Raw genomic sequence first — 19394 nt, 5'->3', positions numbered from 1 at the left:
ACAATTATACTGTGTGGTTTCACATAAAACACGGACCCTTAGAAATTCAAAAAACTGGATCAGATGGGAGGAGTTTGAATATGAGTTAAATAAGAAAGGAACAAGTTATTCCGCTGCTCATACACTTTAGTTCTTAGATGTTATTATTTTCTTTATATGAATGCAAATATTAAACGATTCCGTGGTGTCTCTTTAACCGACTTGTTTCAATTTTTCTTTGAAGCAGAAATCAAAACACGAGTAGAACAAAATAATTGCCTTGATTTTCAACTACTAGTATATATTCAGATAGGTTGACGATATTTGTCATGTAACAATAGTCATTTTCATTCATATTTTGACTTGATATATAAACCAATGAAGTTGAAATAAAAGACACTTACAAAGAATCCCATATCTATTTTATGTTTAGATGTTTTACGGTAACCAGACGACAAAAGCCAACATATCAATAGTATAAAATTAAGATGTTTTCAGGTGTACCTTTTCTCGAATTCCCTTATTCACGTAGAAATATTCTCCTAACACATGTATATGATGTTTGAAAACTTATTCACTATTCAAAAGTGTGCTCTGAATGGGATTAATTTTTAAACCGAAGCAGGCTACTTTCACAAAAGGTTATGTTACAGTTATTTCAACAATCAACTTTAAAGTCAGCATGAAATATATGAAGATAACGAACAGCATTCAAAATCAAAAGTCCATAAAACAATACAAAATAGGAGCAGAGCAAAGACGGACCTCCAAAACATTAGGTGTCATGGAAGAGTGATCATCCCCTACCGATCGGTCACACCAAAGGTGTGTTCCTTGTCATGATCGGAAAATAACGGGAAAATTCCTCGTCAGTTCAGTGTATAATAATGCACTAACAATTAGTACAAGAAACGTCAGTCAGCATGTAACTCAATGATAAATTGTATTTGCTGACAAGGTCATTGTACCGACCATAGAATTTACGAAATGATGACTTTAAACAAGACTGCTGATATTCTTGTTTCATCAACTTGTTTGTCAGTAAAAAAAATACCTCGTTTTAAAAATTATTCGTACGTAGAGCATGGTCTTGCATATCAAATCGACTCTGATATATAAACTCAGTATGCAGGTGATGAAGGTATATTGCTGCATAAGTAAGGGATGTTGACGATAGAAAAGTTAAATTCATCAAGTTTATCATAAAGCTTTGTTGTTAGATAACCATTAACGTATTTTTCAAGTAAAATATCCAAGTATGAAACAGATGTGTCAGACTCTATGGTATCTTTTATCTCAAGCTCACCTGGATATATATCATATCGACATAAGAATGGAAATTACCACTGTGAACTGACAATACGTCGTCGAATTATCTAAATTTGGAGTTGAAGGCCACAGTAAGTATTTCTTAAATTCTATGGTGGTTATAATGACCTTGTTTGCAAATATAGTTATAACTGAGTCACATTTTGGCTGCTATGTTTCATATCAATTTTTAAGGCTTTGTATTTGTACAAAATTTGACTACTTTGATCCCACCTCAAGAATTCCAAGGGGTTCGTGTTTATGCCCCTTTGGAATATCTGGGGTTTTGTAGCTATTATGAGATCGATCACTTTCTGTTATCTTTACTCGTTTTCAAGAAATTAATTGCAGAGGTAACAAGCAGTTATCAAGCACAAAACCTAGACACAATACAAATCGTAAGCAGCTGGATCCATGGTCCTATTAAAAAAATAAGAGATCAGGTGCCATGGCGGAGTATGCATCCTAAATCGAGCGGACACCTTTCCTATGCTTTTTGTCATAATCGTAAAAAGGGGAAAATGCGTTCCCAATTCAGTTTGACAATAAATGCATGACAAAGAAGAGATGTTTACTCTTCTATGGTACCTGATTTTATCTCTGATGTTTTAGAGGTCCGTATTTGCTTTTATCTAAACTTTCTATTGAATAATGGACATTTTAGCTTGAATACAGTTTGTTATCTCCATATATTTCATAAAAAACAGAAGTCATCATTTGTCTTCGTGATAGATTATATTTGCTAACAAGGTCATCGTGCAGATCATAGCACTTTTGAAATGATTACTTTTACTAGACCGTTGATATTCTTGTATCATCAAAGTGTTTGTTAACAGCTTGCTTCATTTTTGAAATATCAAGTTCAAAGATAACAAGATCAGCAAGATACTATGGGAATTTACAAAATGCATTTTTCTAAGCACTACACAAACCAGAAATTTTATTCCTATCTTTAAAAGTCATAAGGTATGACAGACGGATGGATGGACATACAGACAGACAGACACACGCCTGTCAATCAAAGTGATTCCTAGAAGTAGTACATGTACTGTTTTGTAGACAAAAATTTTACAACGCATTTACAGGATTATTTTGGAAATATGACACAGAAACATTCAGATTAATACAGTTAGGTTTTCAGTTCAATGATCTGTTTAATTCTTCAGTAAAAAATGTTTCAGATTATGTTTATCTTCACTAGTTTCAAACCCGATTGAGATATATTTCTTTGATTAGGTTACAAAATATTCACTCATTTGAAGTGTGTCATTTTAGTATCTAACGTTTTTATCAGATTTGCTTACTTTATTTCACTAAGCGACGTCCAGTATTCCTGTACTTAATGCTTAATAAATTTTGTGACCTTTTAATGATAATTACTTTTATATAAATTTCAAAATATCCTTCTCAGGTATAAGTTTGTAACGCGTTAAATAAAGATTTTTAAATGATTTTGTCATTTTTTTTTTTTACAATTCCTTGAAGTATAAAGTTTCATAAAATTGCAAGTTTTTATTGCAATCATGCAGTTTCAGAGAGCAATTGACTTTTCAAAAGGATGCTTTACTCAATTTTTAAATCTTTTTTATACGACACAAAAATCATTATTTTCTCAAAAAGAAAAATATATGACTTTGACTCGCTGTGCCTCTTTAAAATAATTGTAACATGAAGACTGATCCTGATTTCCATATAACAAAAGTTAAAGACGAAAAAAAAAATAGCTTTTAAAAAAGTATTCATTGTTTTTTATTATTATTTATTATTATTGTTACATGTGTATTATTCTTTTGATTCCATTTGAAAACGCTATGCAGTGAATCACTGAGAAAACGAATGGTAATCAAGCTCAAACATTCTCAAAAAATCAAATAGGAAGCAGAGCAAACACGGACCTTCGAAAACATCAGAGGCGGGATCAGGTACAATGGAGGAGTAAGTATTCCCTGCCGACAGGTCACATCCTCTGTCTGTCCCTTGTCATGATCAGAAAAATGGAAAAATTCCGTAGACAGATATATATGATACATTACATTTGTTAATAAGGTCAACAGGATGAAAAAAGAAAAGATCATTAACTTTTAACGAGATCGTTGCTATCCTTGTTCCATCCTGTTTGTCAAAAGCTTAGTTTGCGTAAGAATATTTCATGAAACATATGGAGATAACGAACAGTATTCAATATCAAAAGTCCATAAATAATACATTACAGGAGTAGAGCAAACACGGACCTCTAAAACATCAGAGGTGGGATCAGGTGCCATGGAGGAGCAAGCATCCCCTGCTGATCGGTCACATCAAAGATGTGCTCCTTGTCATGAGCGGAAAATATTGGGAAAATCCCTCGTCAATTCAGTGTATAAATAATGTACTTACAATTATTATGGAAAACGTCAGTCAGCATGTAACTCAATGATAAACTGTGTTTGATGACAAGGTCATGGTATCGACCATAGAACTTACGAAGTGATGACTTTAAACGAGTCTGCTGATATTCTTGTTTCATCAACTTGTTTGTTAATAATTTACCTTGTTTTAGAAATTATTCATAAGTATAGCATGCTCTTGCGTATCGAATCAAATGAGATATATATACCCCGTAGAAGATGAAGGTAAATTGCTGCATAAGTAAGGGAAGTTGACGATAGAAAAGTTAAATTCCTAGCGTTTATCATAGACTTTGGTTGCTAGATAACCATTAATGTCTTTTTTAAGAAAAATATCCAAGTTTGAAACAGATGTGTCAGACTCTGTGGTATCTTTTATCTTAAGCTTCCCAGGATATATCATATCGCCATACGAATGGAAATTACTATTGTTAATTCACAGTACGTCGTCTATATATCTAAATGTCGAGTTGAAGGCCACAGGAAGTTGTTTTTTTTCTTTTCACGCATAAGATTTTACACAAATTCTGCTTCATATGAATACAAAAATAGGTCTGCAAATAACGGTGCGCAATTGGTTTCCATTGATGTCAACTTCAGAGTGCATGTGTATGCAATCAGAAGGTGTTTTAACAAAATGATTTTGCATATGACCATTGACCAGGTAAGTAAACTTACGAGTTCCGTTTTTATTGAAAAGCAGCTGTCAATGATAACAAAAAGCCTAGACTTTAATCTATCGTGGGAAATGGTTCTGTATCAAGTTGAAAAATCGAAAGTTTTGAAGCTGTTGATTTTGATGAAATCTTGTGATTTTAAATTGTCCAAAAGTTCTTTGGAATTTTTGAGTATCCACATCTGATTTACACCACTTCTTGAATATATTGTTACACAGTACTCTTGGAGTTTCTCCTTCACTACTGTTAATATCTTAGTGAGGAGTAGAGAAAGAGGCTTGGTTGAACATTTACTGGAACTCGCAATGTATCTTTGCTTGAAAGGATTCTAATGAAGCTTTGGAATCCAATATATATATGGTGGTTCAAAATCATTGTGGTTCTTTGGAATATTAAAAATATTCAAAACTGACATGTGATTTTAAAGAATTTTCTTCCTTAGAAGGGAACTATGAGTATAAGTTGGATAACCACTTGTAGAATTAAATCCAAGTTCTTCTAAAATGCAAATTACATATAATGAGTCTTACAAACAAAGACAATGATTTTCCTGCTTTTTCAGCAGGGACCAATATGTACTGATCATGTAATCTATCTAGTTCTTTTTCCACTTCTGGATTATTAAATACAGAAGGATAGATGGTTTTCATATTGCCCCTCAATCTTTTAATACGCGATTTCAACATGGGTCTGATACATTTAATCCAATCTGACAAAGTTTCAATGTCTTCTTTTTCATATCTGGACCACTGTCTGGCGTAATCTTCAACGGAATCCATAATATTTATGAAAGTTCGACGCCAGTTGAAGGATACTTCATGCATTCCCTTGTGTATCGAATGAGTTGGAAGATATAAACTCTATATGCAGGTAATAAGGGTCATTTGCTATATAAGTAAGGAAATTTGACGGTAGAAAAGTCAAAATCATCACGCAGATCATGAAGCTTTGTTGATGTTTTTGGTTTACGTTTATTGTCTTTTCTAATAAAATATCTAGAAATGGAACAGAACTAGAAGTTTAAAAACGAAACAATGATTCATTTAAAAAAACAATACAATCGTAGAACTGGGGATAAAACGCGGACTCCCGCAAATTCCAAATTTGGAATCAGATTCCTGGTAGAAGTAACCTTCTATAAACTTTACAACATTTACTATAGTAATTAAAGAAATTCTTTGTGTCGTTGTATCGATTACAGTAAATAATAAGTCTATATGTAGGTCATAACAATATTAGTTCTTTTGGAACACATCTATTTATGTTAATTGCATTTCTTTATTTTCGACTTTTTCCTATTTCTCAATAAAGATAAACATCCTTATAGCCTGACGATTCAGTACCTTTTTAAACAACGACATGAAAGGAGCATAGAATGAAACTTTCAAATAATTGAGATTCACAAGCACTGTTATCAGATAGGTCCTCTTTATATAGCAGCAGATCTGTAGCTAGACGGTATAGAAAAAACTGAAGACCTACACCACCTTCGCACAAAAAGTTGCGCTCCACAAATTCTTAGTGCTGGATTAGTTTTTTCCAAATCCTAACTTCTCCTACACAAAAGCTCGCGTAATAAAAAAAAAAAGACGTTTGTAAACTACTCTTGTTGTTGACATCTAGATCTGCACGAAGCGCGTTGGTCATCAAAAAAGACAGTAGGCGAAATTTTCTATAGTCTCAATTTCAGGAGCGGAAAGGGGGGGGGGTAATATCAACGATTATAAGAAATGTTTTGTTGTGTGAAATAGTTGAAGAATATATAAGGAATAAATAGTTGGTAATACTTTGAGATGGCAGTTTGATAAACACGAAGAAATATATCGAGAAACAGCGCACCTTTGTGTGCGCAATATACATTTTTTTCATCGGTTGTCACTGTAGCTCTCCAGTCTGTTAATTTTTTCGGCGAGCTACAGTTTTGCAGCTACCCTATATAAAGCCTACCTGGTGTGAGGATTCTTTAAAGAACCAAAAAGTGCAACTTATGATGATCTACTAAAAATGGTAAGGGATTGTTGTAGATGGACAAAGATGTAGATTCTTACTTGGGATATAAAACAGACGATAATGTAATATAAATCAGATAACTCATAAGTGCTCATTTTTTGCTAAAATCATCCAAAATTCCCTGATTAAATGTTAAATGAGATACAATCAATCCATTTCTAGAGCTTTTTTTTTTTACTCGTGATCTTATCGCCATCTCGATTCGTTCGCTCTGCTTCATTTGTTTTATTTACAATAACTCCTATTTAGTTCTTTTTTTACTTTTTTATTCTCTTGGAGTTCAGATGAAGAACACAGTCATGATTATGGCATCTGATGGAATCCTGGAATTTTACAACACGTGTCACTTCCACATTGGTAGGGACTGTAGCCTTTATTTCGATATTTTGAACGTTTATGGCCATCACATTTGCCTAAAATTAAAAAAAAATCATGTCAATTATTCACTTCATAAAAAAAATCTTCAAAAAATCTCAAGTCGCGTGTTTAAGATAGCTTTCTTTTGAATAAATCCTATCTCTCTGATTGCCCGAGATCTATCATTCCAGAATGAAACATATGAAGATAACTTATGATTTTTTTTTACTTGAATTTTATCATCAAATGTGAAGATGAACTTAAAACTTTTAGAATTTTATACTAATATCTCAGAGCTGTGTAAGAAGACAGCAAGACATATATATCGTATCATAATAACGCATAGTAATATCTGGAGTACATGTAAGTTTGTACATACATCACAGAGGTGGCGGCACCAAAGAGGGCGTAGTCCCCAAACCTTTTAGTTGGTTTAGCCCCGCGAAGCGGATTATAAAAGAAGCGTAAACTGACCCAAACCAGATTATACTCGATAATTTGGTCAAGAATTAGAGTCATTTCTCATAATTTAATTTTAGAAGAATTAAACAACTTGTGTTGATTTTTATGAGTTTTCAAATTTACAGCGCAATAATACAACCGTAGTAACGGAATTGTGTTAATATCTAGCAGCCATTTTTGTTTACATGAGTAAGATCAAGTAACTGTTTGAAGTCAAAGATACATTTATTAAATCTGGAATTTTCCATGGATTCCGAGGACAAATGAGGGAATTGCATAATTTAAGCTGGTCGTCAAGGGGGGGGGGTCCTCACACCAAACCAGATTATACAAAATAATTTGCGTTCCTATTTGGAAATCAAGCAATGAGAAGAGAGGATACAACCAAAATTAAATTATTTAAAGTTAAAAATATATGAAAGGGCTCAAAAGGACGGCGAAGTTGACTATTTAAATTTATATCATTTAAACTCCGAATCGTGAAACTTCTTTCGAGGTCAATACGATGATTTCTGCACCCTAGGAGTGCATTATTCACTGAAGCAAAATGTTTCGTTATAAAATGAAGTACTTTTTTCAATGCTTCTTATAAAGTTCCCGGTTATCTTTTAGAAATAAACAAATCTTTTTCATATCTGGTTGTTTTACTTGAAAAAGACATGGTAATTTCAGACCAAGCTTTTTGATAAACTTGATGACTTTAACTTTTCTATCGTCAAGTTCCTTTACTTATGCAGCAATATACCTTCATCCCCTGCATACAGGGTTTATATCTCTCACTTGATTTGATACGCAAGAACATTCTCTACGTATGTACAATTTCTAAAACGAAGTGAATTATTGACAAACAAGTTTACTAAACAAGAATATCAGCAGTCTCGTTTAAAGACATCATTTCGTGCTACAGTCGATACAATGACCTTTTCAGCAAAAACAATTTATCATTTGAGTCAAAAACTGACTGACGTTTTTCATACTAATTGTTAGGCCATTATTTACACACTGAATTGACGACTGACTTTTTTCCTTTCTTTCCAAAACATGACAAGGAGCACAAGGCGGGTGTGACCGGTCGGCTGGAGATGCTTACTCCTCCATGGCACCTGATCCCACCTCTGATGTTTTGGAGGTCCGTCTCTCATCTGCTCCTATTTTGTATTGTTTAATGGACCTTTGGGCTTGGATACTGTTCTTTATCTCCATATGTTTCATACAGGTGTCATTTTAGTCTTTAAATGATTAACCAAGCATAGCAACTCAAATATCTAACATTTTTTTTCTATCACGAATAGTACTAATCTACTTTGTGTTTTACAATTTCCAATTTCTTCCTACTCAATAATCAATTACTCGTACGTACGTGGTATGCAACATTCTATTTTGTTGTATCCACACAATCCAACCACTTTTTTCCCTCTGCATGTTTCCCCTGTTTCTAGGCATTTCCCGCCTTTTGCTGTACAAGGAGCAGCAGCATCTAAACAATATCAAGTACTGTAAATCACTTTTTATTCGCGAGAACTTTATTTTGGCGTAATTAAGCGAGACAGTGTGCTCGCGAAAATTTAATTCTCGCGTATAATAGCATTCCTTAAGATTATATAGAGCAATAACCACAGTTCCTGAAAATTTTGTCTCGCTAATCAAGAGTCAATGACTATCTCGCGAAAAAAAGGTGTCGCGAAAATTTAGTGATCTACAGTATACGAATAATATGGATGACAATAAAAAAGAAGAAAAATTAGCATGACAAAAGTCAAAATTCTCTCTTGAAATTTCACAAATTTGGATAATAAAAGATAAAATATAAAACAGGAATAAAATCATGATATTTCCTGTAAAGAACAGGGACTTACTTGGTAAGCAACATCGCCTAGATGATCCACCCCCACAGAGAAACTTGACGTAAGAACGGCCGCATTTCTCAGTGATCTCCTGGCAGATGCCCCCTTGTTGTGTACACTTGGCATCCTCATCTATAGAACAGAAAATTAAACTGTGGATGATAACCACTTAACGATGCTTAAATACGTTTATGTTTGAAACATAATTCTCTATTCCGTAGCAAACAAAAAAATCTAAAAGGAAAATCATTCAATTATTCCACTGCAACTCTAAAAAAATAATAGTGAAACAAAACCTTTGTGACATTTTCCTTGACCATAAATTTGATGTCATTTGTCATAATTGATTTAAAAAAATGCATTTGCTCTGACATAAAAAAGTGGAAACCTCTACCGTTTAATTCGCTTAGCTACTATTTAGCTTACATAGCTACTCTACAGCTCACAAAGCAACTATAGCTCACATAGCTGTGTTTAGCTTACATAGCTACGGTACAGATCAAATACATATAGCTACTGTGTTACTCACAAAACCACACTGTACCATGCAGCTAACATAGCTACACTGTACTGTATAGCACACATTAAAGCTACTGTGCTGCTCACATTATATTAGTGCAACATGTTTTGCATTTAACACTTAGCTACAAATGGTTTGCATTATCAGTAACGTACATGTTTGATACTGAGTGTGTGTTTACATCAATAGTTTATAAGTACTAGCGATGCATCATTTTAATGAGTTCACGTTAGTAACAAAAACTACTACAGAATCTTGACCTCAAAATTGATCGTTCCTTTGAATTTAACGTTACTTTTTCGACCAAGTTCAGGAGTAAACTTTTTTAATCAGATCCTATAGCATGGATCCATTACGTACCAAGTAAACAGCATTTCTTCTGGCCGTTACAGAGGTTTTTCACTGGTTGTTTAGGAAAGTCGCAATTTCTGACCGATGGAACACAATTCCCTCCTTGCTCAGTGCATTTCCTGTTGGCTAATAAAAATGTTCAGGGATTTGAATACCATTTTCCATAAATCATAATGAAAGAGTGAATAAAAAGAATGAAAGTTATCACACATATTGATACATAAGTTCTATAAGTAGCACATAATATAATGTTTTGCTTCATGATTGTGACGTCACAATGTGAAAATGACGTTAGTATTTAGTGGTTGACATAGTCATACTCGAGAAACAAACGGCTGGAAATTCATTTGCAGTAGCTTATAATAATCTATACAAGGTTAATAAAGCCAAAAGACTTTCCAGAAGTTCAATCAATAATTAATTGGATTGATTGTTTTAGTGAAGGAATGGAGATCTTTAATAATGATGTTTGTTCTGTTGCCCAATTAAAGCAAGCTGGGTAAAATATGTGTTAAAAGGTGAGCAATGAAAGAACGCTGGTGTAACTAGAAAAATAGTTGATATCTTTACAATAACAATTACTTTAATCTTAAAACATCGTTTACTTTAGACTTTAAACATATCGAATATGATTAAAAGAAGGCGCCCATCTTACAGTGTACATGTATATCCATATTGGATAAACGACGTTCCTGAGACAGAGGATTCGGATTGTAATGATCATCATGCTCTTTCTAAGATAGGATATCCTAATTCACCCATCCTATTTCCAATATAGGCCCAAGTCCATTTCTGACAAATGGACCGTTATAAATAAATAGCTTGCATGGTAAGAAATACAAGACTCGGAAGAATATTTTAGCCTCAGATTTCGGTGAACAGAATGTTCATGAGCATATCATGTGAACGCCTGGATCACTTGATTTGCGCATGGAAAAAAATGTAGAATATGTGAATTTAAATCAGAGTTGACTACTTTAAAAGATAATGAAGGCTTAACCTAATTGTTATTGTTGAAAAATATTTAATTAGTTGGCGACCTTTTTTAATCACTCTTCGTATTAAAATTATATATTGTATGAGCCTGAAATATCAATATCAGCCAAAAGGCCCAGGGTCGAGGGCTGATAACAGATGTTACGTGGAAAGGAAGTATGCTTTCTCTTGTTCAAAAAATTGGTCATATGTACGAGGGACTTTCAATAAATAATATCATTAGCTCGATGACATACAACATAGAAATCATATGACATTAAGCTTGACTTTCTCCAATTATTGAATCTTTTATGAATTGATAACAGTTTATGTGACCACTTTCCATCGCATTACTTTATTGTGGGAAGATGCAATTATTCCGTAACGTATGATGAAACGATTCCTTATGGAGTTTTTACATGGAGATTTGACCAAGGTAAGTTAATGTCGTATTTGTATGTTTTAAACGCAAAATATCCCTGATTCTATAAGCCGTTGCATTATAGGAATGACACAGGCATCTGTTGACATAACGGACAATGTCTAGTGGTGCGCCGATTTCTTAAACACTTTGCACTTATTCACAGAACTTTTTTCCCAATCAAGTTACAAAATCAGCTACAAGTTAACAATAATGAAAATTCGTTGTTTTTCCATTTCATTCTAGAATTTTGATGAAAATATTAATTAAATCGCTTTAAAAATGGGTTTTTAGAAGTAACGTATGATGCAACAATTCTAATCATCAGTAACGTGCGATGCAACTATTCTTGAACAATCGTATTATTAGACCAATATGTTGGATTTCTTTACTAGTACACGTTTCAAAGTAGGGTTATAAAATTACTCATTGCTTTCATTTTATCACAGAATACCAAATGGTTTAAGAAAAAACAAAACTTGACTATAAAAACGGCTAAAAGAAATAAAAGTATTGAAAGTACTGAAAGCAGAGCTAAATTGCTCGAGTTTAGTGTCTGATCCCAAATTAGTACATATTTATTTTTTTTCCTTTTGACCATTGATTTTTAACAGGTAGAGTTTGTATGATTATGATTTAAAACTATTTCGTTTACCCAGACCTAAACCCAGTCTAGTCCAGACCTCAATGTTTTGATTTTAAGATTTATTTCCAAGAAATTCTCGCATATTTTCAGTTCAATGCGCATTTTTTCTGATATTTTAAAAATTCAATCTTGGATTTGTTAAAATATTGCAGATGTGTATTTTCTAGACATTCTTTTAGTTTCAAACAAACAGTAATTTTATCGCCAACTACATGTAGAACACTGATACATGTACATTGTCATGCGACTCCGCGCATGCTAATTCTAAAAATTCCAATTCACTACCCTATTAATTTGCTTTAAATCAAAACAGAATATAACCACAAACATAACGTAGACGAAAACGACATGAAACGAAACTCTTTCAACATTTCAAGAAGCTGGCGCTATTGAAAATAATTCGCTTACAATAGGCATTCAGCAGCGTATGCGCACAAATTATTATTATATCACGATTATCCCAATAAAGCATTGTCATTTCATCCCCTTACCCAACTCCGAAAAGACATAGGCGTCATAACTGGGGGGGGGGGGGGGGGGGGCTTAGCCCCCCTTTTTTTCCAAATATATACTTAGTGCAGATATTGAACATTGTTTCGAAGGTTTAGCCCCCCATTTTCAACAGACACGTCGCGGTATAGGTTTAAGTGGTGGTGTTTGGAAAAAGAATTTGGTACTGAAGTTCGAAGCTACCCCCCCCCCCTCCTCTACGAAATAGGATATTCGTCTTAGAAAAATGTACATTATCTTCTCTTTTTTTTTTGCTTGTGGGGTTTTTTTTTTAGAAGGTTCAGAATTTTTTTTTACACTTAACCCCCCCCCCCCCCCCCACTTTCAATTTGCTTCCGACGCCAATGAAAGGAGAAAATTTTCTACCCCATTTATATCCAAAAAACGACTTGTATCAACGACTTGTTGATACCCCAAACAGAAACACTGCAAAAAGTCCCCAGTGTGCATTATTAGAGAATGATTGGACATTGAGTGAAGGTTATGGTCATAAAGAAATCCAACATATTAGTCTAATAATACGATTGTTTAAAGAACAGTTGCATCGCACGTTACTGATGATGGGAATCGTTGCATCATATGTTACTTCTAAAAACCCATTTTTAAAGCGATTAAATAAATATTTTATTTATAATTCTAGAGTGAAATGGAAAACAACGAATTTTCATTATGGTAAACTTGTAGCTGATCTCGTAACTTGATTGGGAAAAAAGTTCTACGAATAAATCGAACTTTTAAGCCTCTTTTTTATGAAAGTGCAAAGTGTTTAAGAAAACGGTGCCTTTTTGGACATTGTCCGTTATGTCAACAGATGCCTGTGTCTTTCCTATAATGCAACGGCTAACACAATTAGGGCTATTTTGCGTTTAAGGCATACAAATGCAACATTAACTTACCTTGGTCAAATCTCCATGTAAAAACTCCATAAGGAATCGTTTCATCATACGTTACAGAATAATTGCATCATAGTAACGCTATGGCAAGGTGAGATCGGAATCAAGGGCTATTCAATCGAGACACTGCATTAACAATGAACGGTCAAGAATCAGTAACCAACAGTAAAATTAAACGCTTCATTAAAGCAGCTGACAACTTGTTAATATCCCAAAAATACATTAACTGAAAGATGTGACATTTACAGCAACTGGTGTCTGTTTTATACACACATGAACAGGTGGATTTCAATAAACAAAATATATATAATGGGCATCAAAAAAGGGTACCGTCCTATGCAACAAGGACATACAACAGCCAATGTATATTTCTGAAAATTCAACAAATTATCGCTGATGATGTTTTATTGACTTTAAGTCACATAGCAAAATTGAAAGACATCATTTTGGGGGTAGTTCACTCTGTTTTAAAGAAACATTTGATAGTAAAAGTTTAATACCCAAAGGTCACCCTATGTTTTGATAAAATGAGTGAAAACGACAGCGTGTAGGAATATCTAAACTTTTTTTTTTAAATCAAAAATGGTACTTATCCACGTTTGTCTGAAATTCAAACAGATAATGAAACTTGAATCCATTTTGCTTTAAACCCTCAAAACAAATTTATGATAAGATGCACTTGACAAAACTGCAAAGGCCTAAGAAGAGCTAAGAATTGCAAGAGCACATAAACAGTTTTATATGCTATTTCCTTAAATATTAGTGGTCTTGTTGTTTAAATTCATTTTGGGGGAGGAATTCAATTTCTGGAGGTGTATAGAATACATTTTTTTGCAAATAAATTGAAAGGTTTATGAGAGCAAGGAAACATAATGAGAAATTCATTACTACATTAAATTTCTTCATGACAGCATCCAATCCCACAGGCCATGAAGGGTAAAGGAATTTTGGGGATAAACAGAAAGTTAATGTTTTGTCACACCAACAAAATTCGCCAGGTATTTCAACCTTTGACTTGTATTATTTCTCAAACTTAGAAAAACATCTATCAGAAAGACAAAAACAAGTACAGCAAATCATAGGATCTGCTATATTCCAGTATACGAATGGTCATACTCAAAAATGCTTTCTAAAAACAATTAGAAATTGCATAAAAATGTTACTTACATGTGTTTTAATTGAAAGAAAATATATTAGTTACATCATTTAGACTAAATCATAGAAAAGCGTTATCTGTTTCTTTCCGAACCCCGATGACATTATTTATTGAACGTCCTTCGTAGAGCAAGCTCATGTGCAAATCAATTAAGAGACTCACCGGTAAACCCCCTGTGCAGGTTATAAGGGTATATTGCTAAGTAAGGTAAGTTTTAAACAGGTTGGGGGGAAACGTAAATTCCGCTATAATAGTGGTATCTCACTATTATAGTAAAATTACGCTATATTTTCTGCCGTGGATACCCTCAATTTCATCCGATACCATGCAAGGCGTTTGAACCGCAAGTCATGGTGGGTATTAAAATGAACAAAAACTGTCATGCTTCAATGTTTTGAATTTTAATAAATTTTCTACCGTTGCGTTCAATAATGCGAGCACTCTTTTTTAACGGAAGTTGCATTTTTAACATAGCAACCGATGATTGCGGGGATATTTAAGCCTGTTTGAATCTCACTTATTGCTCATTATTGTGCTCAAAATGATGCTTGTTACAATTGTCAACTTGCACTGAAAAGAGTTTATGGAATTTAACAAGAAAAAGATTATTTTTGTCTGCATTGGTACGGGTATGGAGGCTCGTTATGGTAAACGGAAAGGCCCATTATTATCCGACGCTACCACGGCCGATATTTTTGTGCATGGTTGTGTTATATAGTGAACATGGGAACTTAGAAGTTATTTTTGTAATAGTTCAGTATAATAATTCATTGATAACATGTAGAAAATTAGAGGTTATTGAATAATTTCATCTTCATGTGAATAAAAAAATTAGTCTGCAAAATAGAGGCGCAGTTGGTGTCTTTGAAAATTCTAACAAAGTGCTCAAAGAGCTTACCCCCAAAACAACAATTATATTGTCAATTAGAAACTCAAGCTTCGTTTTAATGTTAGTATTAACTTCAGAGCACTTGTGTGTACTGTTAAAATGTTTAAATAAAACAATTTTATAACAGTCAATTGAAAATAGTTTATTTTTAATCAATAATGCAAATTGTAACGTTAGATTTTTTTGTGTAGGCAATTTATTTAATATTTTAGTCCGCTTAAAAATATTCCTTGTGCCGAACTACCTTACGCAAACTCTGAAGCATTATCAGTTTTTTAACATTGTGTTTTCATAGCAAAGACATTCAGAACTTCTGAAACTTGTACAAACAAGTAATACTAGACAGTATAATCGTTCAATAATTTTGCATTATCATGAAATATTTTGAAATTAAATCAAATAAAGGATAAATTATATTCCCTGTGTAAAAAATAATAAAGTTTTATTAAACAATAAATACATACCAACGACTGAGCCTGAACAAAGAAGCAGAAGCATGGCACCAAGGATGTAAAAGTTGGACATCTTTACTGTTCAGAGTATTTACTGTTCAGAAATCCCCAAACCGATACAACAACAAGATTTCCTCGCCTTATATAGGCGGCAGGCACGTCAAAACATGTGCATTTTTACAGTAGTTAGGTTTTTTACTGCAATAAATGTGATCTGATATCTTACTAACACTTTTTTTATTGTTTTCAAAAGAAACTTCATAGATTAAGATAGTCTACATGAATAATACCATCCCCTCATTTCCATTTCAAGTTTTCTATGCTTGGCGTCCGTCTGCATCTTTGTTTTTGACAACCAAGGTAGGGTGTGGGTTTTGGGTACGAAAAGTTATTTTAACAAATGTTTACTTCCTGCAACATATATATGTAAATTCTGCCAAATTCAAACAATGGTTGTCTTTTGTGATTTTGCTGTGACTTTGAAGGAAGGGGTTTATATGTTGAAATTTAGTTTAGCCGAGTGCTTTCATATTCATTTGAAGCAGAATCCATTCAAATCTTTTGCATGAAAAGGCAAAAACACTTTTCTGTGATTTTCAGCTTATCATTCAGATTTTTCAGACACGTATACACCTGTTTCATATTTGGATATTTTACTAGAAAAGGAGACCTTAGATAAACGAGATGACTTCAGCTTTTCTAGCGCTAGTCTTCCTTCTTTATGTAGCAGTATTCCCTTTTCACCTGCACATGGGTTTTAGTTTCACAGCTGATTCGATACGCAAGCTCTGTGTACAACCATTTCTTTTTTTTAAAAGACGAAACTAAAAGAAAACATTACCCCAAAAAATGCAAGCCGAAACATCCAAGCGATTTAACGTTAAATTTTAGAGCATGGATCGAATATGTACTTTTTTAAGATTTGCAAAATTCAAAAATGACCAATTTTTAGTTCCAATGATTTCAATATAACTTGGCACACAAGTAGACTACACTAACATACATAATTCTGTATATCCGTTTTTGATTTCGATGAACAGTGTTGTCTTGGTTACTATATAAAAATAGAAATTTCTGTGAAATACTTTCAAAATGATACCACAAATACAGTTTTAGTCTGATTATAATATAATTTGGCATGCAAGTAGACTATACTAAGATACGTAATTATCAGGGTTTTTTTGTTTTTTTTTTTTTTGAATTTGATGACTGATGTTGCCATGGTAACTAAACTTGAAAATTGTGTAAAATTTTATTAAAAGCTACTCCTACAGCAATCTTGCTACAAAAAGAGACTTAATCAAGGATCATTATTCTATTTATTGCTTTTGTAAAGTTTTAAGTCCCAACTGCTACTTTTCTCTTCCTTTATTTTAAGTACAAACCAGTAGAGCTACAGTCTCGACAAATACTTTATTTTTATAAGTAAAAATTTGTTTCTCTAATCGAACATTATTGTGTTTTAAGTAAGTAGCTATGACATATCATCTCATTATAAATTATACTGCATTAGACAAAAACAATATCTGGATATTATATTGTATGAAACATGAGCTTATTTCCAAAATTCATCAAGTTTTAGGTTCAAATATATCACATTTTACAGTTGGTGCTAGCCAAAAAACACTTTCTGCTTATATATACCAAGCACAGGTCAAAACTTGCAACCTATCACCAGCAAGTCGTCTTGTTCCAATATGAATGAAATATTTGTGAAGGGACGTAAAGCATACAAGCACAACTCACATAAAATTGAATACATATTCAGAAAGAGTACCAAGAACAAACAAGAGGCCCATGGGCCACATCGCTCACCTGAGAAACTTTGACCATTCTGTTCTTTACCAGATTTCCCCCTTTTAATACATATTGTGACCTCACCCTACCCCACTGATCATGATTTAGACATTTTGAAATCTACAATACCCCAGGATGCTTCGATGTGCACATAAATTTAAGCTTTTCTGGCCCAGTGGTTCTTGAGAAGAAGATTTTCAAAGAATTTTCCTATATATTTCTATGTAAAACTTTGATTCCCCATTGTGGCCCCGCCTTACCCCCGGGGGTCATGATTTGAATAATTTAGAATCTACACTACCCCAGGATGCTTCCACATAAGTTTCAGCTTTTCTGGCCCAGTGGTTCTTGAGAAGAAGATTTTCAAAGAATTTTCCTGTATATTTCCACGTAAAACTTTGATTCCCCATTGTGGCCCCGTCTTACCCCCGGGGGTCATGATTTGAATAATTTAGAATCTACACTACCCTAGGATACTTCCACATAAGTTTCAGCTTTTCTTGCCCAGTGGTTCTTGAAAAGAAGATTTTCAAAGAATTTTCCTATATATTTCTATGTAAAACTTTGATTCCCCATTGTGGCCCCGCCTTACCCCCGGGGGTCATGATTTGAATAATTTAGAATCTACACTACCCCAGGATGCTTTCACATAAGTTTCAGCTTTTCTGGCCCAGTGGTTCTTGAGAAGAAGATTTTTTAATGACCCCATCCTATTTTTGTCTTTTCTTGATTATCTCCCCTTGTGAGGGGACTTGGCCCTTCATTTTAACAATTTTTATTCCCCTTCCCCCAAGGATGCTTTGTACCAAGGTTTGGTCAAAATTGGCTTAGTGGTTCTTGAGAAGAAGTCGAAAATGTGAAAAGTTTACAGACGGACAGACAGACAGACGGACGGACGACGGACAAAATGTGATCAGAAAAGCTCACTTGAGCCTTTGGCTCAGGTGAGCTAAAAACTTGACACAACTTGGGCAATACATTATCAAAATTTTTGTAATCAATCACACAAAAAACATGAAAGCAAAAATTTGTGGTACACATAAAAACATAATTTCCTAGTTACAGGTACTAACTTATAATTTTTTTTAAAATTAGTTTTAGCATATCTATCATGTTTATATAATGGACATTCAATAGGTGAGTGGATTCTTATCTTCCACACAGTTTATGTCACACATTCTACAAATTCTTTCATTTCTTCCAGGGTGGATTGCTGTCCTTCTGTGTTTACATTTTTACACATTTCTTCCACTTTCAATTCTGACATTAATATGGGAATTTAATCATAATTTGCATATAATTTTTGTATGTTCGAATTTTTTATAAAAAAAATTTCAAAACTTTTTATATAGAAATGTGTTGTAAGTTTAACCGACAGACAACACTTATCTCTGTTTTAAACCAATTGTGAAGGAAAAGCTAAGATTAAAGTTGGAATTACAAACATTAAAGTTGGAAAAGCCAATATTAAAGTTGGAAAAGCCAACTTTAAAGTTGGTACCGGGTTATTACCATTTAAATAAATATAATGTGGCACTAATACGCTTCCGTATAAAAATAAAGATTACTCTGTTTATTACGAGAAAAACATAAATTAGATATAATTTTTATAGTTAAAAGCCCATCCTGAGCATTCTTGCTATGATTAGATAAAATGCTTGCTCATTTTCGGTCCTCCTTCCAAGTAATCACACCTAAGTAAGATTTATTTCAATGATAAGTTATGCAATAATTAATCATTAGAAACTCGTGTCAAGCAT

General features: G+C 33.4%; 1 protein-coding gene and 1 pseudogene across 1 annotated transcript; one reads left to right on the top strand and one right to left on the bottom strand.

Moving 5' to 3' along the window:
* The window catches only part of LOC134239138 (peptidoglycan recognition protein 1-like), an 80452-nt pseudogene that overhangs the window by 42644 nt on the left and 18414 nt on the right, over positions 1–19394 (top strand).
* Positions 6641–15919, bottom strand: LOC134239140 (helofensin-1-like). The gene is made up of 5 exons (XM_062721302.1): positions 15850–15919; positions 9905–10021; positions 9037–9156; positions 8541–8657; positions 6641–6774 (listed from the first exon to the last, which is right to left on the bottom strand). The coding sequence occupies exons 1-5, from the start codon at positions 15908–15910 to the stop codon at positions 6665–6667; spliced, it is 525 nt and encodes a 174-aa protein (XP_062577286.1). The 5' UTR covers positions 15911–15919; the 3' UTR covers positions 6641–6664.

This window comes from Saccostrea cucullata, unplaced genomic scaffold (assembly GCF_032062105.1).
Source record: "Saccostrea cucullata isolate Sc308-1 unplaced genomic scaffold, CSIRO_AGI_Scuc_v1 ctg457, whole genome shotgun sequence".
NCBI lineage: Eukaryota > Metazoa > Mollusca > Bivalvia > Ostreida > Ostreidae > Saccostrea > Saccostrea cuccullata.
Note: the sequence above shows the minus strand (reverse complement) of the source record. Positions and strands in the feature narration are given on the sequence as shown.